This window comes from Oxyura jamaicensis, chromosome 19, assembly GCF_011077185.1.
Source record: "Oxyura jamaicensis isolate SHBP4307 breed ruddy duck chromosome 19, BPBGC_Ojam_1.0, whole genome shotgun sequence".
Taxonomy (NCBI): Eukaryota; Metazoa; Chordata; class Aves; order Anseriformes; family Anatidae; genus Oxyura; species Oxyura jamaicensis.
Genome location: NC_048911.1, coordinates 10,820,969 through 10,845,149, shown reverse-complemented (window position 1 = coordinate 10,845,149; position 24,181 = coordinate 10,820,969). Strand labels below are relative to the sequence as shown.

Below are 24,181 nucleotides of genomic sequence, written 5' to 3'. Positions count from 1 at the left end.
ACGTGACAGCTCCCTGGAGAGGCTGGGCTGGGAGATGCCATGCCGGGGAGTCCCGTTACTCACTGGCGGTGTTCCCTTTCTCTTCCAGACGAGAATGAGAAGCACGAGAAGCTCTGCCTGGAGCGAGAGCAGGAGCAGCGGAAGGCCAGCGCGCCGCGGGCCAACCATGCCGTCCCCCTGGAGGAGCCGCGGGGCGAGCTGCTGGTGCCCATCTCGCCCCCAGCCCCGCCGCCGCCCCCGCCGCTGGCAGCCCCCATCTCCGTCATCCCCATCCCGGTTGTTACCAGCCCCCCGCAGCCGGCAGCCCAGGCCGCGCTGTCCCCGCCGCTCGTGCAGCGCCACCAGCCCCTCGTAAGCACTCCCGGAGCCACCAAGGAAGCGCCTTCGGTGGCGCCGGTCATCCAGCGGCCGCCGGGCCCGCTCCTCGCGGACGGGAAGGCCGCCACCCCCCCGTCGGGCAGCCCCAAGCAGCTCCAGCACTACGCGGCGCCGGTCCTGGCCATCTCCCAGCACCATGTGGTTCAGCAGCCGATCCAGCCCCAGCCTCACCAGCCCCTGCAGCACCCGGGAGCCGCCCCGCAGCTGGGTGCCCTGAAGCTGGCTCCGGCGGAAGATGTGAAGCCGAACGAGCAGAAGAAGCGGCCCGGAGGGTGAGTGTGTGCGGTGTGCGGAGCCTACCGAGCCGGGGAGGCAGCGGCGGTGCCCGAACGCTGCAGCGACCCCGGGCAGCTGCTGCTTTTGTAAAGAGCTGTCAGATCAGAAACACTGAGACCCAGGGATGTTTGGGTGGCTCTTTGCTTTATTTCATGGCACAGTTTCTTAGCTTGGTGTTTTTCAGTTCCCGCCCCGACTGGAGTGTACAGTTTTTTTTGTTGTTGTTGTTTTTGTTTTTTCCCCAAGCCAGAAGCACGTTAGCAAGGCCCAGCACTGCCTGCCCGGCCTCAGGCTGGTGATAGGCTGGGGGCAAAAGAGCTCTGCGTAAGGTGGTCGGGGAGATCGTGCAGCAGCCCTTGCAGGAACTCTGTTGAACGCTGGACTGTGCTCTGGGAAGTTGTCTCCCAGGACAGCGATCACATGAGCTGCCGAGGGCCTCCTGGAGCTGGAAGGGACTCAAGGCTGTTTACTCTGTCCCCACCCTCAGACAGGGCTTGTGACTGGTGTTGCTCCTGGTCAGCGTCTGCCTTGTTCTTAAGGACTTTGGCTCCAGAGCACAGTGTGCTAGCGCGTAGCCTGTGTTATTTCTTGTGCTGTTTCCAGTGGACTGGGAGAAGAAATGATTCCCTTCCTCTTTGTAGCAACCTTTTGCCTCTTCCCCTTGCCCCCTGCAGTGTTACTTTCTGCAGGATAAATGACCTGGGTCTCTTTGGTCTTTCTCCTGGGCCCTGTTACCAGACCTCTGACCGTTGTCAGCTGATGGTGTTTCTTTGGGACTGCCCAGAACAGGGGGGGTAACCCTGCGGGGCTCTCGGGGCGCTGGGTGGGACATCGCCGCGTGCCCTGCCCTGCCCTGGGGCCGGGGCCAGGCCGCGGGCTGTGCTCGGGAGTCCAGAGGAGGTGCTGGGGACCGGTGCCACCTCCTGCCAATCCGTGTTGTGGCGGCCACCTCGTCCTGCTGGGCTGGGCTCGAGCTGCTGCTTGTCTCTGGTCCACCCCACCCGAGCTGGTGCCGGTGGGAGCTGGGCACAGTGCAGTCCTCTCTCTGAAGCCTCCTGCTCGGGAGAGAGATTCTGGCCAGGTCAAAATCTGCCCTTGCTGTTTGCCCCCTGCCCGCCGGAGCTCAGCACTGGACGTGTGTCAGGAACGTGGCAGCTCGCTTGCTTTTCCTGGGGTCCCCCCGCGTTCGCTCCGATCCCCTGTGGCAGCACGGGAGGAGTGCGAGCTGTGAGGGGCTGCGCCTGGCCCTGGGCAGCTGTGCCACCGCCATCCTGTGGGACCAGGGGACGGACGGTGCGGCGGGCAAGGAAAGGGCCCCTAGTGTCTTCTGGAGAGTAGAGACCCTACAGCACGGAAGGAGTCGGTGGAAATAACGCAGATAAAACTTTGCGAAGATGAAAGCCTTTGTAAAGTGCCAGTACAACTCCTCGTAGAAAGTTGGGGATCTTCAGCCCTTGCCTATACACCGCTCGGCCGCAGGGCTGGCGTGTGGCCGCGTGCTGTAGGCAGGGCGAGCGGGGCCAGGGGCTGCCGTGCCCCCAGCTGGGGCAGCCCTGATCCTGCGGGGTCACTTGGGACGGGGCGGGTTGCAGGGGTCGCGGACAGCGCTGCGCCCGGGGGGTGCGCTGCGGCTCCCCAGGGAAGAGCTATTTCTGGGTGTAAGCGCTGGGAAGGCGCTTTTACCAGCTTGTAAATGTTTCATGGGAAAAGGCTGTCAAATATTTATTTTTAAACACCTGAACAGTTATTAAATATTAACCCACCTCCTGAAATGCTCACCTCGCTGTCGGTGCCTTTCCAACCAAAAGCACCAAAAGCAAATCACTTTGCATGCTGTGAGGAAGGTATCAAACTCCACGAGCCTGCTCGTGTACTTTATCAGCGCTGTAGCTGCAGAACTAAGGCAACGTGAATTTGGCGTTTCCTAGAGGTTCTCCTGTGAGCTGGGGAGGTAGGGACAGCCCAGAACCCCAGGAACAGGAGCCGACCCTGGTTTTCCCTTCAGCAGCGACTGGAGGATTCCTGGATTACTTCACTTCGTGCTTATGTTTGGCTGCGTTATTTCAGGCACAATAAAAATGAAAGAGGTTTGAAGTATGTCTGCCAAGTCATGTGTACTTTAATTTGCAGCCGCATAAATCTCACCCCCCTGGAGTGTAGGCGTAGCTCAGAAATGGGTCAGAATCTGGGCAACCCAGGGCTGTATGAACACGCACGGTTCACGCTCGGGGTCTCTTCCCGGCGGGCAGCGGCCCTGTCTGCGTTCACATGGACGCGTTGCACTGGTACCTCCCCGCAGCTCGTGTGCGGCCCGTGGGTCATGCTTACCCCATCCAAATGCATGTGAAGTATGGATTTTATCTCGATAGAGTACAGGTAGATTATGTCTGCAAATAATACTAAACCAGCGATATCTCAACAACGCTATTGTTCTTTAATATTTACCTCCATATCCTAGACACACACACACGCTGAACGTAGAGGTTGAATGGCAATAGTTCTAACCCTGACACTGAGTTTATCTTTGTTCTGTTTGGGTTACAGGGTTGGGACCAGGGAAGTACATAATAAATTGGAGAAGAACAGGTGCGTAGAAAGCCAGGGTTTTGCTTTTTTTCAATTATAATTCCCTTTCACTTTTTATTTATTTTTTGGCCTATAGTCTGTCAATATTTGTTTGGCTTGGGTTTTTTGCTTTTGTTTTTAACAAATGACTTGAACGGAATTCTTGGTTACTTTTAATGAATCTTGCGATATTGCTTTGCTTTCTTATAGCTCAATTCTGCATCTCTTGCTTCCCAGTATGTTTTATTTAGCTGCATAATTGCCTTACAATAACCCTGCAAAGCCCTGATCCCGCAAAGTAAATCCCCACGTGCATAACGGTGTAATTTCTTACTTGATTTGCAGTAATAAACTAACACGTGTGCAGCGAGAATACAGAATAAAGACCAGTTCCTGATCTGACGCTCTTGTAGCCTAACTAGCCAAATCAGAAATGTGGTGACAGTGAAAAGACCAGCACAGGGAGACGTGATACTTTACTGAAGATCGCACAGTGGTTTCCTGACAAAGCTAGGACTAGAATCCAGGCCGTACAAGGCCCAGCCCATGGCCTGTCTGCTGGATTGAGGTGGTGCAGTGCTAAGCATGCAGGTAGTCCCGGTGACTGCTATGCACATGTGTAAGTGCTTTGCTGGATTAAGGCCCAAATTAAGCTTTAGCCCTCTGTGAACTTGATTTCTGGTGTGTGCTCACAAGCTGACAAACCACCTGTGTTTTCTTTAGACGTGCGCATTTGAAAGAATGCTTTGAGACATTAAAACGCAACATCCCCAACGTAGACGACAAGAAGACCTCAAACCTCAGCGTCCTAAGGAGTGCCTTGCGATACATCCAGGTACCGGTGGCGTTCGGGTGGCTGCTGCTTACTGTTGGCTGTTGTCGTGCGGTGCTTTGTCTGCTGAAACAGAGAGAGTGCTAACATGGCTTCACCCGAGCTAAATATCTGCTTCCTGTAACGAAAAGGAGAAAAGTGAACCCACCCTGCTCTACCCCCATGCAAGCGTAGTCGTGTAAGCTCCAGATTTCCAGAACTTGTAGGTGTGCTAGGAATGCTTGCTTCATGCAGTCTCCTTGTACTTGAAATCTTAGTACCATCAGTAGCGATGGACCAGGTGGCTTTCACCTTAGTGCGACAGATAATCTGGGTGATCCTAAAAAGGGACATCTAGTCCAGTATGTGATACTTCTTTTTCACTCGGGGAATTTTGATCTGTGTGATCTGGGGAGGTTTTCTGTTTGCTTAACCAAAACAGGCAGGCTTGTTCTGAATGTGTCCGATTTTTGATGAGACGGAGGTGTAAGTACATGTCACTTACATGGAGGCAGGGAAAGGCTGGAGTTTGGGGTGAAGTGTTAATGTTTGCTTAATTGTTGTTTGTCATATCTGACACGGTCAGCAGCCTTGTCAGCTGGCTTTTCCTTGCGTTGTTCTTACCCGGTATGTTTTCCACGTTGATTGTGTGGGAGAACGGTTAATAGTTGCACAGAGGTAGTTCTTAGAGGTGTCCTCTGTGATTGTGAAACCAGTAGCTTGTAGTGCAATCAAAATCGTTCTAGAAAATGGAAAATTTGCTAAATTCTCAGCACTCTCTTCCAAGTGAAGACAGCCAGTAGACCTCCAGCATTTTGGCTGGAATGAAGGGTGCTGAGCACTGCTCACAGATGGGCTTTTCCACAGTGATGTGTTGCCTGCTTTATTCTCTTCCCATATTTCTCAGTATCTCGCAGATGCCATTTTCGTTGTATATCCAGAGGTACCGGACACCCACTGCCCACGTTACCTTTTCTGTGGAGCATCAGTAAGCACTTGCCAACTTTGAGAATCGGGCCAGCCCGCCCCTTCTCAATGGCCTTAACCCGTGACGTCCCTCGCAGAGCCGTTGGCTGGGGCATGGAAACCAGATGGATTTTAATGGTACCCAGCCACTAGAGAGTAGCAAACAAAAAGAAACATCTGGGTGGTTTAAAAGGTCACTTCTGGAGATGTGGTTGTATTGTGGTTAATAGGCATCGGAGCAGATAAGAGCATTTCATCTGATTTCGGCAGCCTGGTGTCAGCGAAGAGATGAGCTTTCCTTAGGACTAGCAGAGACGGAGTGACCGCGTCGCCCGTTCTTGCACTTGGGACTCGAGTCCAGTGGTGATGTCACGATCAGAGCTGCTCTAGCCCGGCCTGCTGACACTCTGCGAATACTGATGCAAGTGCAGGGCTGTCCGTGAGCAGACACTGCTCTCTGGCAGAATTTTTGCTCTGTGCTTCTGCGAGACAGCTTAAAATGCTCTTTGAGGCTGTTGGTGGGGGTGGCCGATTCTTTTTCTCCTTCCCCTCTAGATCTGTTGTGAAACCCGTTGACTCTGATGCTTAGATGCAACGCACTTCTGTGCTGCCTACGTGCATGTGTACCAGCAGCTCTGAAAACTGCTGGGAATTAAACTCCTGTCACATCTTCTAGGAAGCAAAAACTACTTTTTGATGGTCCACTGTGTGCCCACAGATTCAGAAAAACATTTAAGTTTCTTCCACATGGAATCCAGTTCGGTGCCACCTCTGAACTGCCGTCACCAACGTGCATCCTTTGTCCCAGTTCTGTCTCTGGCTTGCCGCCTGCAGGTAGCTTTAAGGGCGGTTGAGCCAGGTTTGGTTGCTTGGCTTTGGTTTTACTTCCCGTGAAACCTCTGTGTTTGGCACGGGGGCACCTGCCTTCTGCCCACCCCTGGAGCTTCGCACAGGTGAAGGGAGCTCCGACCGCAAGGCATTTGGCCTCAGGTGAGCGGCTGCAGGTAGGGCTCGGAGGGACACAAAGATGCAGCGATGGGTGCTCTGAGACCCGTGCAGCGTTTCCACTCGGGGTTTGAGGGAGGCGTAAAGATGCAGAAAACATGTCTGGTGACTGTTGTGGTTCACTGGGGCGTAATTGCTGCTGACAGGTTAGGTTAGAAGTTATTTGTTCTGGAGAGTCAATGTACGTTCCTCATAAGCTGCTTTGAATTTCATAGCAAGAAAGGGAACAGGAAATTCTGGGCTGCCCTTCATGGGGGGCAGATGTCCACAGGCACACTTGCCCGTGGCTGAGCAGGAACGCCTGGGCAGGCCGACGACAGAGCAGTGTGGAAAGGCCCTGGGGTTCAGCGGGGCTGCTGGGGAGAGGAGCGAGCGCATGGCGGAGCTCTGCCTGCTCGTGCCATGGGTTCAGGGACTTCGCTGCGGGATCCCGAGGGGAGCGGTGCCTCCCTGGCAGGCAGGGTGGCATGCTTGTCCCTGGTGGGGGCACTGCCGCCGTCCCCAGGCTGCCCTTACCCAGCCCCAGCTCTGGGCACTCGCGCACTTGCATCTCGTCTGTGTGTGCAGCACGCACGTGGTGGCCCCGGGCTGCCCGCCCGGCCTGCCGCCTGCCTGCGTGAGCTCTGCCCCTCGTGGGGCTGCCCCCGGCACCGGGCGAGAGCGGCTGCGGGGGCTGAGTGGAGGAGCCACCCCTGGCGTGCGCAGAGAGCAGCGGTGGGACCGCGGGCAGCAGCTCGTTGTAAGGCTGGGCGAGGTGAATCCCAGCCTCCTCTGCAGACAGGAGCACGGAGCCGGTTACAAGAACAAACAAAAGGAACATTCTATTCTTGGCAGCAGAAGCACAGAGCTAGCACCCCCACACGTGGAACGTCTCCGTCTCCTCAGCTTCTGCAGCCTTCCAGGTCTCTGCAGACAGCCACAGGGTACCACGAGTCCCGCGCCGAGCTCGGCACGTCCCTCTGACGGGCTTGGCGCTGGCCTCTGCCTTGTGAAGAGAACATGGGCATTGTCCAAAAGGGGTTTAAAAATCAAGACTCAACATGGCAAAATGTTTTTTCACAAAAGAAACAAAATTCTTCCACAGGAGGGAGTGCAGCACGCCAGCCCTAAGGCGCTGCCTAGCTGATGATGTGTGCCCGCAGGAGTATGACAGTGCACTAATTGCTGCAGCCTCTCTTCCCATGAAATCCTTTTCCCCCATTCCAGCTGGAACTTCTTAGAAGCAGGCTGTTTGTTTCCTTGGCTGGGTTTGAATATTTGTATCTGCATCAAATCAGATAAGTCAAGAAGTTAAATTCCAAACTTCCCATGGAGCTGTCATTCTAATTTATGCTTCGAGCTGGGTCTGCGCTCTACAAGAGTAAATTGGAATCTCTGCAATTAAGCACACTGTTGCACAAAGGAAATTAGGCTGATCACAGCTGGAAGTTAATAATCCTTTTAAATGGCGATTCGGTTCTAGGCAGTGCAGGCTGTTGTGTTGCGGACCAGCTTTGTGGCTTTCGGGTGAGGGAGTTTTGTCCCCTGCAGGTGGCGGTTGCTGGGCTCCGTGCCTGTGACAAAGTGCGTGGCTGTGCAAGCTACCTGCCTTTGTTCCTCGCCTTCCTCCCTGCAAGGCAGGAGGGACGGTGCTGCGGGGCTCCTGAAAGTTCTCCTACGTCCTGAAGTGCCATGGGAAGAACGCAGCGGGAGGAAAATGCTGGTGTCTGCTTGTGGGGAGCAGTGCCCGGGTGCCCGTGGCTGGGTCAGGACCTGGGCAGAGAGTGGCTGGCCGAGGCCATCCGTCCCCGAGCAGCAAGCGGCAGCCGCAGTGTGCTCTGCGTGCCGGGGGAAGGTGCTGCTGGGGTGGCCGGGGAGCGGAACTCGGAGCAGAAGGCTGCAGACGCAGCTCGTAGCCAGGCCTTGCTGCAGCTGGGTGTTTTGATTTAATTCTCTTTGAAGGATTCCTTGCCCCCTAGGAAATGTTGTAATCATCATCGTTGGGAGCTAATTGAAGCCCTTAAGCAAGGCTGTTTTCTCCTCTGTGTTCTCGAACTGCGCCTGTCGCTATGGTACCTGAACACCTTCCAGTTCCAGGGGTTATTTCCTATTGCATATTTAGTGAGAACCAGCATCCAGGCAGTGAGCTCACCGGGTAACACCGGGACAGCCACAACCAGGCTGCCTGCGAACAGCACCGAGCCGCAGCCTGATGGCCCTGCGCTCACACTGCAAGTCCTGTTTGTCGGCCAGAGCTTCCCCCGACAACCAGAGACAAATGCTGATCAAATGGTAGCGCGCTTACAAAATATTAGGCAAAGCTGAGCTTCCCGGAGCTTGGGGGGGGCAATGAGGAGAATCCTTGGAAGCCCTTTGTGGAGCAGGATGCACTTGATCCACACGACTGCACGTGCTGCTTAGCACAAGGCTTGGAAAAGTACCAAGAGGGGAGAGAAGGTGCTGTGATACCATACACCAGCTCCCGTTGTGCCAGAGGAATGTTCGCTCTGTACAAGCAGTGGGCTTCCCTTACAGATCCACAGAGCTCATCTTCCAGCCCTGCTCGCTGCTTTTGTGGTACTGGAGATAGCAAATAGCTATGAAACGGACTGGGGGTTTATAGCATGACCCGTATGTCACGTGTTGCCAAGGAGAGGGGCAGGAAGGGTACAGTTTCTCCCTACCTCAGGAGCCAGGGTTTAAATGATGCCCAGCCTCCTGCTGACCGAATGATACCGGAGCAAAGCCACGGACAGCAGCCCAAGCCTTGCCTCCTGCTCTGGTTCTGCAGCCTTCCCAGTAATCACAGAGAAATTCTTGTTGCTGAGCAGTCTTCTGATTTTTCTGCATGTAGATGCACTTAAATAAATCTATGAATGGGTGACAGAGCCTTTGGAAGTTACACAGCTGCTGGTGTGAGCCGGTTGCAGCCTCTTGTTCTCGCTCAGGCTGTCCACCAGCTAGCCCAACAAGTGCGTTAGCGCAGCACAACCTTCACACATCTTCCCGTGGTCTGTGTTCTGGGAACGGGGTGCTGCATCGGAGCAGATGAGGCGCTGCATCAAAGCCGTGGCTCTCGGGGACGTCAGCGCTGAAGCAGCCCCGAGCCCTGTCCCGTGGTGCAGGGACAGCTCCCGGCTCCCGCGCGCCTCTCGCCGCCTGCCCTGCAGGGGAGTGAGCAGCGCCTGTCAGTTTGCGTGGCCGCCCATCAGGTGCCCCCTCATGGGCTGAGTTCATGCTAAAAACACAAAGTCGTGTTGTACTGGACTCGAGGTAATTGACATCTCTTTAGATTCACAAATAAATGACTGCATTGTTCATTCTGAAGGAAATGTGCTCAATTTCCTCGTCTGATTGCAAATGCAGGCTTCAAATGCAGGCTTCCTCTGTTGACCTCCCCCGGCATTGCTGCCATGTCCTCAGCTGACCGGCTGACAAGGCCACCGCTGCTGGATCAATGTCATTGCCCTCGGTCAGATGTGACTGCTTTCAACTGAAGCTAAAGCAAGGACAGTGTCCGTCAGTCCCAGATCACTGCCAGATGGAAAGAAAAATAGTTTGGCAAACTCGAACCAGTGGACAGGGATGTGAAATAGGAATAAAGCGGGGAGTGATTATCCTGGGAAGCAGAAGGGACTCTATCCTTTTGTAACGAAAGAACAACAACGTAATCCGGCAGTAGAGAGTGTGTCAACATCAGCCAATGAATTTTGATGCAGGAGACCTTGTCTCATTGTACTGTCATTACCAGGCTGGTTCCTCCCATTTTCCTTGTGTCTGCTTCCTCCTCTGTCACCTCAGTTTGCAGCGTGAGCTCTTCTGCCACCTCTCCTTCTCGAGTCACCATCTAAGCTGAGAGCACAGGATGCTCTTGTAAGGTGAACAATAAATTACAGAGCTGGTTCCTGACCTCCTGCCGGGAGTAGAAACCCATCACAAACGGATTTATCTATGCTAATCAGTAATGCTAATTGTTTGTGTGAGACATCGGAGATATCCTCACCTGGTCTCTTTGGCTCAAACTGCATGAAGACACGCTGTGCACCTAAAAATGGTGCGCTTTCCTGGCTGTGCTAACAGTAAGCACAACAAGACGAGTGGATTTGTAAAGTCCTTTGGAAATGCCTAAGTTAGGGTTTCCATGTTTCATAGATAAGAGGACACTGCCAACAGAGCGACTTGTGGCGCAGAGAGGTGCCACGCCGCGGACAGAGCCCACGTGTCTGAAGCTAGAATTTGGTCTGCCTGTACTCTTGAACAAAAAGTAGAGCTCCGTTACATTCCAGCCCTGTAGTGGCCGGATTATTGATCAGAATGCATAAAACCACACCGTGATGCTGGATCTGATCAAGTCCCTCACCTTGAAAAGCGTGCCTGTGGCTTGTGTTGGTGCTGGGTTGCCAACTCGGTGCCAGCTACCCTCGGTAAAACTTGCCCGGTAAGGACCTGAGTCCGTTACCAGCTTCAGTGCCTCCTTCACGTGCGCTGCGCTCACATGCAAAGCAGAGCTGCTTCGCGTTGTTTACCTGACCTGACCAATTGATTCTATCTTGTCTAATTAGCCTGAATTTCACTGCAAGTAATAAAGGCTTCCAGGAGCAATAGGCTGTGGTCATGGAACAAGGGTATGGGATCATCTGTGGATGTCAGAAAGATGAGAAATCTGACTTTAAAAAAAAGAAATAAAAAAGGTGTTCAGTAAGTAAAGCAAATTGGAAACTGCTTAAAGGTGTGGAACATTAAATCGGAGCGCAGGGCTGGTCTGCACTGCAGTCAGCGGGAGCTGCACCTGCACAGCAAGTGCAGTTCCTGCTCCTCGTGGAGCCACTGAAGGATTGATTCTAGCTTCAGGGCCTGACGTCAGGCTTCATCTGGACAGGAGGAGGGGTTCTGAGCCTGAGAAGCTGGGGCAGGCTCCCAGCTCCCTGTCCCTCAGCACTCGGCACGCTGCTCGAGGCACGAACACGCGAGTTCCCGCTGCTGGGCATCTTCCAGTAACTTCCAGCACGTAGCGCAGGGCTGTGCCTCGCGTGCGGTAGCGCTGACAGATTGTTTCCCCTTTGGATAGCTCGCACCGTCGTCAAGTACAAGAAACCCGGGATTCTCTTCTTGAATCAGAGCGTAGTGCTCCGGCTGGCACGTCTGCCGAGGGTGATGTGGGCCCCGGGCGGCTGCGGACATCTGAAATCAGACCCCTTGCCATCCCTCGCCACCTGGGGCAGGACGTCCCCAAAGGGAGGCTCTGTCTAGAGAGCAGTCGGTGGATTAATGTCATTCGCAGCAGTAGCCACAAAACGTGTCACGCAATAGAAATAAAAAAGGCAGTGTTTGAACCTTGGGAGTGGAAGCCAGAAGGGATGGTGATGTTCCTGAGCGGTGTCTCACTTGTGACTCACACACAGGAGTTTGGAAAGGGTAAACAAAATTATAAATCTTACATATTTTTTTAATTGCGAGAAAACCCACAGCTATCACACTGCCATCATTTAAGTAATAGCTTTAGGAAGCACTTCAGGTTCCAAAACACCAAAAAACCTGGCGGAGCGTAGCACAGGGTTTGGAAATGGCAGTTGTGTTGTAGTCTGCTTCGAGTACCATTGCTCATACTCTGGGTGTGCTGTCAGAGAGCAGGCACGGGAGAGGCGTGCACGGGATGTGACAAAAGCAGTGGAGTGTACAGCCTGATTGCACTGCCTTTATTTCATAACCAGTTGGTTTTGTGATTTTGCTTTACTCTGAGAGCCTGATAGGAAGAGGTTGGGAGCCCAATGGCCCGTGTTACCTGGGGAGCTTGGGTTCCTGTTCTTGTTAGCAGATAGCAAAGGTGTGTGCCGATGCTCTTCACAATTAGAGGGAAGCAGGTACTGACCTCATAGCACTACAAACAGTCACAAAACAAAATCGCTGAGTGCCTCAGTGCAGCAGAGTTCAGCCCACGCTAATGCTTTGCAGCCATAGGAGTCGGGGGCCGTCCTGCTAGGCGTTCATCAACTACAGGATAATAAACGAGGGGGGTTTTGAAGCTATAAAACAGCAGCAGGGAGTTGGTATCAGCTTCATCTCCTGTTGTCATGTCAGTGTCACTATGATGTGATGGAAATACTGATAAAGCGTACGTTGGAGATGGTGGAAAGACAAGAAAAATTTTACAGGGCCCCGTCTCAGTTGCTATGTGTGTAAACTGAATAGTGATGCTGATCCTGCTTGTGCCTTGGTCTTCCCTGCCAATTCTTACCGTTCTACCCAAACGCTTTTCTGTGAGCAGCTGTGACTTCTCTTCTCTGTTTCTCTTTGCTGTTACTGCCAGGAAAGACACAGTCAGGCCATGGGAAACCGGGTGACTGTAAGAGGTGGGTGCCCTCTGTTGGGCACGAGCATTCCCTGTGTCTGTACTTCAACAAGACGGGAACTGGCCCCTGAGGGTGGTCAGGCATTTTTCTGCAGCACTAGAAAGACCAGCTTGTGTTCTGGTCCACATCCCGAAAGGTCTGAGATACTCCTAGCGGCACTTCCCACTCAAGTGCTGGTTCATTCTGCAAACAGTCTTACCAGGCAAAATGCTTCGTCAGGTTTTGACCAGCTCGGGTGTTCCCAGGTGGCTCACAGCCTTGTGTTAATCCCGGGGCATTGTCTTCAGCTAGGTGACCTGGCACCGTCAGGGCTGGCTGTCAGCCGCTGTGAGGAGATGAGGCTCCGGGATGCGTTGGAATTGGTTGCTGAGATACTGCATTTTTCTCTGCAAATTGCTACACCAGGGAGAAAAGGAATCTGCTAGATACTAATTTGTGTGGTCCTGTAGGAATGCCCGGTGAGCCTTGCAGCTTATGAGATGTCTTAGCCAGTCAGCGTCTCAGTCACATTCAATTTTGATAGATTTCAATATAGCTAATATATTTAGTAACAGAAAAGCTGTTGAATGTCAATAGGCTAGTCTAAAAAGGGGATAGTTTTAAGTCCAGTTTGGAAATCTTACCCTTTGTTCCCCTCCCCGCTCCCCCATCATCTGGGGGCCAAAGCATGGCCTGCATGTTGGGGTGCCCAAAACACGTGGTGGCTGCTCAGGGCCTGTGAGATCCAGCGAAATCTGAACCCACTGCTTGTCACACCTTCTGCACAAGTCGGTGATACCGGATGTGTACGGGTTGGGTGGCTTGGCAGCATACCGATCAGCTGAGAATTAGGAAAACTTTCAGAAAGTGCTGGACCATAAATACCACTTCTAATTTACAATTCGTGCTATGCTGCACTCTTCTGCTTTAGTATTCGTCGTGATTCACAACTCATCGTCCCCAGTAGCTGGCACCATCCCGTCGCTTTATGGGAAGGGCTTCAGGGGGCTGTGGGGCTGCCTCAGCCCAGCGGGGTGTGCTGGGGCCTGCAGGGGTGCCCCCGCGCCAGGGCCGCCCCGGCGAGCAGCAGGGGGATTCCGAGCGCCGGCCGTGCGGGGACGGCGGGCACGGGTCAGCCGCGGAGCTGCTGGCGCTGGCAGCCGTAAACCCTCTCCCGGGCACATCTGTGGCATTGATTTGTGGCCTCGCGCGGGTGCAGGAGGTGGTTTGTGTTTAGCCACGGGCTTTTTCTTGCTGCCCTGAGATCTGTTCTGTTTCCTCTGTGGCCGAAGCAGGGAGGTGGACAGAAATCCTGTGGTGACCCAGATCTGATCTGTGGGCCGTAGGTGGAGCTGCCACGATGTGAGTAACTAGCGCTGACCTCCTTACCGCAGTGCAGAAATGGGAAAGAGGCGGTGCAGGAGGATCGGCGCCTCCCCGGGTCACCAGGAGCTCAGTCTGAGACCCGAGGCCGAGGTTGGCGGTGGGTGGGAAGGCGCCGCCCGGCTGTGCGCTGGCAGGGCCCCGGGGAGGCCGTGCAGTCAGCTGGGCTGTGCGCCTTGCTTCAGCGCTGCCGTCATCCGCCAAAACACGCCGTGGGAAGCGCGCTCCCGTCACGGGGAAGCCCTCGCCTGCGAGCTCCCCAGTGGCAGCCGCTCAGAGCCCCGGGAAGCCGTACGTAGTTCTGACAGGGTGAGCGCGTCCCGCCTGGGGGCTGAGCCAAACCTGCAGAAATAGTCACAGAGGGAGGGCCAGAGCCAGGGCCCATCCTGAACCGTGCTTTGTAGTAGCCTCACAGCAGCTGCAGTGAGATGCCTCCAAGAAAAATACAAGAATACTGCAGCAAGTAGGTGCAGCGATAATGCCTCCACATTTATCTCCTCCTCGTCTCTAACAGTGAGAGGTTCGGCTGTAGCTCCGGAGCGTAGCTGCGGGCTGCCTCCCAGAGCTGCCGTCTGTACGTCCTACGGAGACGCAGGAAGGGCTTACAGGTCTCAAATCCGGTGATTTTGACACTAATAATAATCGCTCCTTGAAATGCAGTGTGATTGATTTCAGCTTGCAGAAAATTATTGGTTCTACCACAGGCATATTTGCCATGTGAAGCAAATTAAAATTATTTGGTTAGCATCATCTTCCAAATAACTGACACCGCGTTTCGGGATATTGGGGCATCCGGTATCTACTAGCATCATTGAAAATGTCCCTCATTTTCTGAATGGCAGAGATTATTTAAAAAACAACAAAACCACACAACCACTCTTAGCACATTGTCATTGCAGACAATACTTCAGTATTGTTTTTTAATGTTGGATTTCTCTTAGCCTTGGAAGTCACGTCAAAGAATAGAGCAGGTCTGCTGAACTGGTAAAAGCCAGCACGGTTTTGGTGATGTGCACTGGGAGCTGCTGTGCCTTGGTTTGTGTTTGTACTGTGTGTTCCAGTCATTTGCTGCTTCTCTTTTTTTTTTTTTTTTAAGTCCTTTATTCTTTATCTTCCCGATTTGGATTCTTGCTACCCTCTATCCTAGTAACTATTTATACTTCGTTCAGAGAGCTGTGCTCACGGGAGGCTCAGTCCTCTCGGAGCTGCAAGGCCAGTGCAAATGGCCATTTTTCACGTGTATTTTTGTTCCAGAGATTGTGGCCCACTGTGTTTTTTATCAGAATCTTATGTGCTAACAGTGTGCAAATAATACGTAGTAATAATAATGCATGCTCTCATTCTCTCATGACTCTCTTCTCCAGACAGACTCCCCATTCTGTGAAATATTTCCATCTAGATAGAACCCGAGGGAGCAGTGCTGGGTGCCCAGAAATGTGATGGCCACAAGCCCCTCACCAGCACAGCTCTCTTATCACTTGCAGGAAGGCCGGGACAGCAAACAACTCGCTCGTTTCCTGAAAGCACAGTGCTGGCTGCGTGCACGTGAGGGTGAAGTCACATCCTAGAACGTACGGTGCTCCTTGGCTGTCCTTGCCTGGGGGTTACGCGAACGGAAACGCCAGGTCACGAGGCCGCTAGCGAACGGCCCGGCAGGTCTGTGAGCCTGCAGAGGCTTTTGGCACCGCACTGCACGTTGTGTCTCCTCCTCTGAGCTGTCCGAGAGGCGTGAGACAAGACGTGCCTTCGGGGAAGCAAGGCGTGAGACGTGAGACGTGCCCTGGGCCGCAGCCTCCCCGCGGGGCGTTTGGGCTGGCCTGGCGGGGCTGCGTTGGACGTGCCGCATGGGCTGGCGCTGCCCGGGGCCTGCAGGGGCACGGCTGCTCGTTGGATAGCCACAGCCACAGACAGATGTCATTCTGTGTGTGAGGACGAGTGCTTGTCAGATAAAAGGTGCCGGGTCCATCGGTGCTTACAGTGAAATGCATCGTGTGCTGCCGCCACAGGCTGCGCCTCCCTTGGTGTGACGTGCTGCAGCCTGAGCCAGGGCAGCTGAGCCTGAGCCGTAGGGCCCCAGAGCCCTGCGCGCTGTCCGGAGCTTCCCTTGCCTCTGGGTAAGCGAGACTGAGCCCTCTGCCAAGCAAAGGCTCCCAGGAAAATGCGTGAGGGATGGTGGCAGTTCGGTCCCGGCCGTACCTGCTCCTGGCTGTGTGGCTGCGGGCAGCGGGGCAGCGATGTGACGGGGCAGTGACGGGGCAGTGACAGGGCAGCGATGTGACAGGGCAGTGACAGGGCAGCGATGTGATGGGGCAGTGACGGGGCAGCGATGTGATGGGGCAGTGACGGGGCAGTGACAGGGCAGTGATGTGACAGGGCAGTGACGGGGCAGTGGCTGCTTCGGCCGCTGGCGGCGGCGCTGCGCCTGTGTTCTGCGGTCCGTGGCATGAGAGCATGCGGGAGCCTGCGCGGCCCCGCTGTGAGATGGCATCTGTAAGAGCCAGCTGAAGGATGCAGTTGCCATGGAAACGAGGGATTTTGTTCCCGTGGCAACCAGCCGGGGCTTTCCCACCAGCCAAGCGAGCTCCCAGAGAAAAAGCGCCACCCTCGCCTCCGCTGCGGGGCCTCATCCTGCCCACAGGCTTGGGCTGTGCTGCCGGGGGCAGCCGAGGCCGCGTGTGCAGGCTGCGGGCACGGCCTGAGGACGGGACGGCCGTGCAGGGGGCAGGCGCTTGGATTTCAGGCTTGCTCTGGTTCTCCTCCAGCACTGCGGGCTCGGTCCAGTTGGGCACGCAGTTGCTTCAGTTTTAAAGAAATGGTTCCTTGCACCTGAAGAACTTGATAGAAGATATAGCAAGATACGAAGCAGTGATGTCCAAAATTGTTACAACTTGTGTAACATCCCAAAGGTACCGCAGGTGGGTGTAACACCTCTGCCAACAGCCTTGGGGCCTTAGGCTGCTGGGGGACTGCGCTTCCCACAGCGTGCCGCATTCCTCGGGACGTTTCAAGAGGCAGGCTGGCGTCATCCCGCAGCTCTGCTGCAGCGTGGCAGGCCCTGCAAGGGCCAGAGCCTCTTCTTAGGGTTTATACACAGGAGTCAGTGGTGCATGGCACCGCGCAGCCCCACTGAGCAGTCGTCTTCTGCTGCAGTGTGCGGGGGTGCCGCACGCGGGATGGCGGCACGGGGGGCTCCTGGGCCCCGAGAGCTCCTCGGGGTCTGCTCCAGCGTGTGCAGTCACAGTAGCCAAGAGTTAAGGAATCTGGTTCAAAATTACAAATCACTTTCATGATTGCGCATTGATGGGGAATTTTTAATCGGTGAACACTGTAATAGAGCACAGCAGCTGAAACATACTTCTGGAAGAGCTTATAATTGAAAGTGAGTTCTTAAATTGCTAATATAATGCCTATGAGGGGAGCTTTTTAATAAGACCTCTTAAGCCTCACTGATGCCAACTACAGGGTTAGCATTATTCTTGAGGCAAGTGCAGAGAGCACCGGCAGCATTATTTTCCATCTTGACATAAGAATAAGCAATTTAATTACAGCCAGCTATAAAATGGAAAATTCTTTACAGTGACAAGTGAGCGTTGCAGTGTAGTGACAACAGTGGTTTGTTCCTGGTTTGTTTACCAAATAATGGCAAGTGGGATGCACACAAGGACCAAATAATGGCTCTGCAGTGAGAGGAACGGGCACAAAGGCCCAAAATGTTACAGCTTGTACTGCACCGTGTGCTTGCTGTCACTGCAGTGGTGCTGCCTTGCTTTAATAATCCGTGTGGGAAAAGGCTTTGAAGCTGACAGCTGCATGTATCGGAGGAAAAGCCGATTGCATGGGTAGCAAAGGCAACCCCCCGTATGGATTTTGATTTGGTCACTGCTGTTCCAATAGAAGATGAGAGACCTCACTGTGCCCTCCCTTCCTCATCACCGTCTCCACGTGTGCGGGTTTGAGGTCAGGCATTGCCGGCGCCAATACGTGCAGCTGCCCGGCATTGCCTGGCTCGCTCCCAGCCTCAGAGCAGGCGTGTTTTCCCTGGGACTGCTCTCGTACTTTGCATCATGGCATGCTGACGTGCGTGGCTGAATGCCCTTGTAAATACAGCCTTCACTTTCAGAATTGTTCTGCCCTTCTGGGAAATGGAAGAAACTGCCAAACAAAAGGGATACTCGTCCCTGCAGCAGGCTGTTCCTGGGCGCTTTATGTGGGCTCTGCTCCCGGTTTCATGTGTGGTTAGGAGTTAAACTGCAAGAACTCTGTTCTGAGTGAAATCACCGACTCCTTTTCGCTAGAGCTAGAAGCTGATGTGCACAACTTCTCAACCGCCAAAAGCCACAGACGCATCCGCATGAAAAGCAGGAAATCCGTGATTTCTTCCTGGGGTAGAGAGATCGGCTTCTCCCACAGCACTGTCAGGGTTCCTGATGTGTTGGTAGATTTTTTTCAAGTGCCTAAGAAGTAAAACAAAAGCCAAGTTTAACGCTGCGATTGTCACAGTACCTTCCTTATGCTGCAGAGCAAGAGTTGCCAGAGCAACCAAGGCTTCCGATTTCTCAACGTCAAAGCAGCAGTCCTGCAGTGGTGCTGGCTCAGGTGTAAGGAGAAGGGTCTGGGCCGAACTCCAGTGCTTGGGGAAGAGCTGTGCCGGCGGAGCTGCGCGGCGTTGCCCCGTGCCAGGCTTGTGCCCTCGGCCCAGCTCCGCAGCACGGCTCGAGGCCTCTCTGCGGGTCAGCGCCGTGGCAGGGACGGGGCCTGCAGGCGTTGCGGTGACCCAGGGGTTCCGGCCGTGGCTCCTGCTCCACCAGTCCTCCTCCAGCACGGGATGTCCCTGTGAGCACTCGTCCTGCCCCCCGGGGCTGGCTGAGCTGCCTGGCACAGGACAGGATTTCTGGCTTGCTGAACGCAGCCGCAGGGCTGGGCGGCCTCGTAGTTCAGTGTTCGGGGTTCACCTAGTTCGGGTGCAGTCGTCCTTAAAGCAGTGATTTCCAGGACTCCGGACTGGTCCCCGGCTGCGGGCAGGGAGCTCCTGCTGCGGGACCACGGCCCAGAAGAAACTGCAAGGCGGTGCAGAGGAAAGCAGCAGCGTCTGGGCAGTGACGGTCTGAGTCTTCGGGTCTGGATCAGACCTGGGGTGTGCATCCTTCCGCATCTTGGCTGGCAGCTCAGCCTTCGTCCCAGTTCTAAGCACTTTACCAAAGCCTTCGCTGTCGCCTTCCCGGCAGTTCCCAGTGGGAGCTGGAGAAGTGGGTCAGACAGCAGCTACAGACCTGCAGCTGTCCCGGGTACACGCCTCAGCTGAATGAAAATTCAGACCTGGAAAGGCAGGTGGTTGGCCATTTGTATGACTTCCTTTTGTTGATGTTTCATTCTTAATTACTTACTTTATGGAGTTTCAGTGCCTCCTCTGCCCGTTTCAGTGCTAGCTTTACGTGCTAATTCTGTTGGAAGATCCCAAGGGTTGGATTTGGTGAAAGGAGTGTCAGTGTGGTTGCTGCGTATTTTAAAAATAAATATAACTGCTGTGACTTACTTTTTTTTTGTATAGAGTAGGATCTGTAGTGATAATACTGCTGCAGCAGGAAATTCCTGTTTCAGAAAAAAGGTACAGGAGACCAGTGCGTGTCTCTGAAGATGTTTTCTGTTTGAGAACATGTAGGCAAGCACAGTCGGAACGACTAAGGTTTGGCTGACCCTGTGGAGTTTCTGGTGTGTGACTGGAAAGCCCGGCAGCTGACGTGGGCAGGATGACTGGCAAAGCTGACCCATCACAGGCAGGTGCCAGCTGGCGGTCTGCCCGGGGGGGCCGCCGATGACGCCGCTCAGCAAGGAGCAGAGGCAGATGATCACCCCCCCATCAGTACCAGACCCCCAGTGGCACCCGTGGGAAGAAACGCAGGGGCAGGAGGGGGTGTGCTGCCTGTCCTGCCATCCCTTCTGGGCCGCATCAGCCCTTTTACCCAGCCCGGCGTGCAGGAGATCCAGGCGTGGGAGATGGCAGAAACGCCAAGCTCCTGCTGGAGACACGAGCGTTGTGCTGCAGGGGCTGGGGGCTGGGGACAGCTCTGTTGGAGCCTCCCGGGACCCCCTTGGAGGGTAGCACACACCTGCAGCTCCTGCAGAGCCCTTGGGACGGCGCCTGTGGTGGGCTGCTGCTGGCACAGACCAAGGGGAGGTACTGGAGAGGGAGGCAGGCTCTGGTTAATTACACCAGGTTCGTTACTAAGCCGAGTAGCGGCTCAGCCAGGAAATCCATCTTTACATGGTGAGCTACAACAAAACGCGTCCCAGAATAGTTCCTGAAAGATGACTGGGGCCAGCAGACTCCGCCATCTGCTCTGCCGCCTCCCCGGCACCTTCCCCTGGAGCGTGCCCTGCCCGGCCAGGAGGGCTGCTGGCACGGCCCGGGAGCAAGGTCAGAAGTGGAGAGAAAAAGAATGCAGGAAGAAGGTTTAATTCTCTGTCCGTAGAGTGGCAGAAATACTTCTTTCTTTTTTTTTTTTTTTTTTCAGAGGAAAAGCTTTACTGCTTTTCCTAAGGAGCTCTAGGCTGTTACCCCTGGAGCTGACGTGCCTCACACCTGACCTGGGTAACCACTTCAGTTTTGGAGGCTCATCAGTTTTCCTTCAGAAAACAGAAAGTGGTTGGCCAAAGTAACCCTTCAGGTTTTCATGGCCAGGTCTCGTCCTTTCCCCTTCTGCATGAATTTGAAAGGCATAACTACGTCTGGACAAGTCTGCACCAGTGTAACTGGTAACAGAAGAAAACCAGCAATGGATGTGGGAATGACCAGGTTGGCATAGACTACATTTGTCTTTTTTCTCCTTAGATTTTTTTTTATTTCTTCCTGTCTTTAGACTTTAAAGAGAAAGGAAAAAGAATATGAGCACGAGATGGAGCGGCTGGCAAGAGAGAAGATTGCTACCCAGCAGCGACTGGCAGAGGTGAAGAACGAGTTGAGCCAGTGGATGGACATCATGGAGATTGACAGAATTATTCGACAGACGGTTCAGCCAGAGGACGACCAGGCATCTACCTCGACAGCATCAGGTATCTGCAATTTCTCTCTTCTTTTATCATCACTGTACCTCACCGACACAGCTATTAGTGGTGGTGGTGGGAGTCTTCAGTCAGCACTACCACAGTTTCTTTGCATTCAGAATTCAGTAAAAGGTTTTCAAGTGTTTTGCAATCATTGATGCTGGTCTAATAAAATAAGTCCAGTTGTGCAAAGTATACTGAAAATCATGCATCAACAATGTGAGGTAAACACAAAGTGCAGGTGTGACATTCAGTCTGCTGGGACCTCACGTGGAGCTCCCTGCTCCCAAAATGTAGTTTCCCTCTTGCACGGCTGCGCACGGCAGCTCAGTAGAACTGGCTGGTGTATAAGCATCGTGACGTATTTGTGCATGGAGGTGGGAAGGTGTTCAGCCGTGCAGAGCAGAAGGAATTGGTACAGGAGAGATCGCCAGAGCATTTGACCAACTTAATGAGCCTTCATATTGCACGAGAAGGATTCACTGTGAAGATAAAATGGTACTAATGAAAATCAGGGTGCTGTGCCCAGTAAGAAGTTTCTGTGAGGTAGGAGAGCACATGCTTTTCTCCGTACCAGTGATCTGCAGCAGGAAGAATAGGCAGTAATGGATGGACAGTGCTTTGCTTTCCAGGGATCGGAAGGGGGTAGCAGTTCATAACTATTTGCAGAAGCTCCTTCAGATCATAACAGCATTTGCTCTTGGTGCTCCAGGCAGACGATACAGCAGGTTCCAGAAAGGGAAAGCATGAACTTTCTGGTTCATTCAGAGTCCTGTATTGGGTTCGTCACCTTTGAACATGCTCTCAACCATCTCTAGGTGGAAGCTGAGAGTAGGGGTGCTTTGTAAATAGGGGCATCAGCCGGCCTCAGCTGAAAATGATGTCTTCCAACTACTACTAACCACAGCGCTTGCAAAAGGGGAGTAAGTTCCCTGGTTTTCCTGCTGCTTCCGTATCTTCTGAGATTTTTAGTCTACTGCATGGCTGTCTTCAGAGCATGCAGTGCAAGATGCCCTGCACACGATCCTCATCTCCTTAGGGTCAGTATTGCCTCATTAATTTGTGGGCTGAATGGAGACTCCTTTTTCCAGAACCAGGCTGAGGAACTTGCTGCCATGTTTCTTCATCCGTGTTTCCTTCCTGCTCTGGGAGCAGAAGGGGTAGTTCCAACTGGCAGAACAACTTGCCAGGATAAGAAGTCCTGTTCTCTTTGTGCACGGAGCGTTCCTAATCCCAGGTTGTCTGTCTGCCTCTGCTCAAGTTGCTTGCCTTGCCTGCCAAGTGAGATCTCTCAGCCTTTTGTGGGCACCCCTCTCTGGGCTGAGAGCCTGGCTCCATGTCCTTGGCCCACATGCAGAGAAGAGAGGGGTGTGCCACCCCACTGGCGCTCAGTGGAGCCTGCTGTGCTGTGCTGCCCTTCCGTAGCTCAGCATCTCCTGCTGCCATCTCTTCTGCTTGTGCTGCCATGCAGGAGAGGCTGGTTACCCCAGTTCATGCTCTGCTTTCTTTTTTATGGGAGTTTCTTCCTTTCATTTTTTTTCCAGAGGGTGAAGACAACATGGATGAAGACATGGAAGATGACAGGCCAGTGAACTCATTACCAAAACTAACCCAGCGCCAGCACCCAGAGCTCCTGAAAGCCGTCCCTTCAAATGCTGCTTCCCATCACCCAGCAGTTTTGCCTCAGCACCTGTCTATCCAGCAGAAACAAACCCCAGCCCACGCACAGCCTCCCATCCAGACACAAGCACTGGTCCAGCCGCAGGCGATCGTCCCAGCACAGACTCACATCGTGGCGGCTTCGACAGTGCAATCGACTGTTATTGCCCACACCGCCACTACCCATGCTTCGGTCATTCAGACTGTCAACCACGTGATTCAGGGTCCACAGACCAAGCACATTGCTCACATTGCACCTTCCACGTCCAGCCCTGTGCAACTTACCACTGCTGCTCAGCCTATCGGCCACATCACTGTGCACCCAGCCACCATCAACCACATGGCCCACCTCGGCCAGCAGCTGCCCATCTACCCTCAGCCCGTGGCCGTCAGCCAGCCTGTGGTGAGCCACATTGCTCACACTATCTCTCACCAGCAAGTGAATGGAACCACAAGCCTTGGCCAGCAAGCGGTGATGGCCAAGCCTGCTGTAGGAACCCAAGTTGTCCATCACCCGCAGCTGGTTGGGCAGACGGTCCTAAACCCGGTGACTATGGTAACCATGCCATCATTCCCAGTGAGCACACTGAAGCTGGCCTAGAGGGGATCGTCTGACGGCGAAGTTGTTGGGAACCTTTCCTAAACTCCATACATTCCAACCACGTCCGACTCCGCGGGAGGGAAGTGCAGAAAACTCGGAGTGGCGGGGCGCGTGGGGCTGGGGCTGGCTCAGCCACCCAGCCACGAGCCTGCCGGTGATAGCGAGATGGGGCCGCTCTGCACTTGAGTTTTGTTAATCCGAGAAAACTTCAAAGACAGTTGTTCATGGTGATTTTTTTTCCTTTTATGTGTAATCAGTGAAATATGGATATGATGTTCTTAAGACTTTAATTTTCCCCTTTTATGTGTTGCTTCTTTGTAGAATAAAAATGCTGATCTCTTTATTGAGACATTGCGTAGAATGGGAAAAAATCATAGAAGTCTATATTTATATATATGTGTGTATGTGTGTGTATATATATGTATATACATATATATATAAATATAACATTTGAAGAAGGCCTTTTGTAAGGTTGATTATTTTGCAGGATTATTAGACAAAATTCATTTTTGGAGGAAGAAGACAGAGTGTCCTCTCTAAACAAGAAACTTTAAGATAGATGGTTTGGTGGACCAGGGTACATATACAGTGACAAAAAAATGCATTAAAGGTATTTCCCGTCAATATATTATATTTCAAAAAAAAACATCTAAAATCACTGTGACTTGTTACGGCATTTCAAGGAAATTCTCTGTCCTACCTACTGAAAGGAAGAAGGCAAAAATGCCAGGGGGCCTGCATGGATGAACAAGGAGCTCCTGGACAAACTCAGACATAAAAAGGAAGCCCACAGAGGATGGAAGGAAGGAAGGACAGGTAGCCTGGGAGGAATACAGAGAAATTGTCTGAGCAGCCAGGGACCAGATTGCGAGAGCTAAAGCCCTGATAGAATTAAATCTGGCCAGGGGCATTAAGGGCAACAAGAAAAGTTCTGTAGATACATCGGTGATAAAAGGAAGACTAGGGAAAATGTGGGCCCTCTCCAGAAGGAATCGGGAGACCTGGTTGCCCAGGATATGGAGAAGGTTGAGGCACTCAGTGACTTTTTTGCCTCAGTCTTCACCGGCAGGAGCTCTAGCCACGTCTCCCAAGTCCCAGAAGGCAAAGGCTGGGAGGATGAAGAACTGCCCAGTGTAGGAGAAGATCAGGTTTGAGACCAGCTAAGGAACCTGAAGGTGCACAAGTACT

At 53.4% G+C, this 24,181-nt stretch overlaps 1 protein-coding gene across 1 annotated transcript; it reads left to right on the top strand.

Moving 5' to 3' along the window:
• The first annotated feature begins 21 nt into the window (after positions 1 to 21).
• Positions 22 to 23,452, top strand: MNT (MAX network transcriptional repressor). Its single transcript, XM_035343273.1, has 5 exons — positions 22 to 650; positions 3,199 to 3,240; positions 3,943 to 4,054; positions 20,550 to 20,742; positions 22,278 to 23,452. The coding sequence occupies exons 1-5, from the start codon at positions 40 to 42 to the stop codon at positions 22,991 to 22,993; spliced, it is 1,674 nt and encodes a 557-aa protein (XP_035199164.1). The 5' UTR covers positions 22 to 39; the 3' UTR covers positions 22,994 to 23,452.
• Positions 23,453 to 24,181: the final 729 nt, after the last annotated feature.

Coding starts and splice junctions, on each gene's coding strand:
- MNT (XM_035343273.1), top strand. CDS start 40: ATGCCGGGGAGTCCCGTTACTCACTGGCGGTGTTCCCTTTCTCTTCCA. Junction 651..3,198: donor CAGAAGAAGCGGCCCGGAGG/GTGAGTGTGTGC, acceptor TTTGGGTTACAG/GGTTGGGACCAGGGAAGTAC. Junction 4,055..20,549: donor GTGCCTTGCGATACATCCAG/GTACCGGTGGCG, acceptor TCCTGTCTTTAG/ACTTTAAAGAGAAAGGAAAA.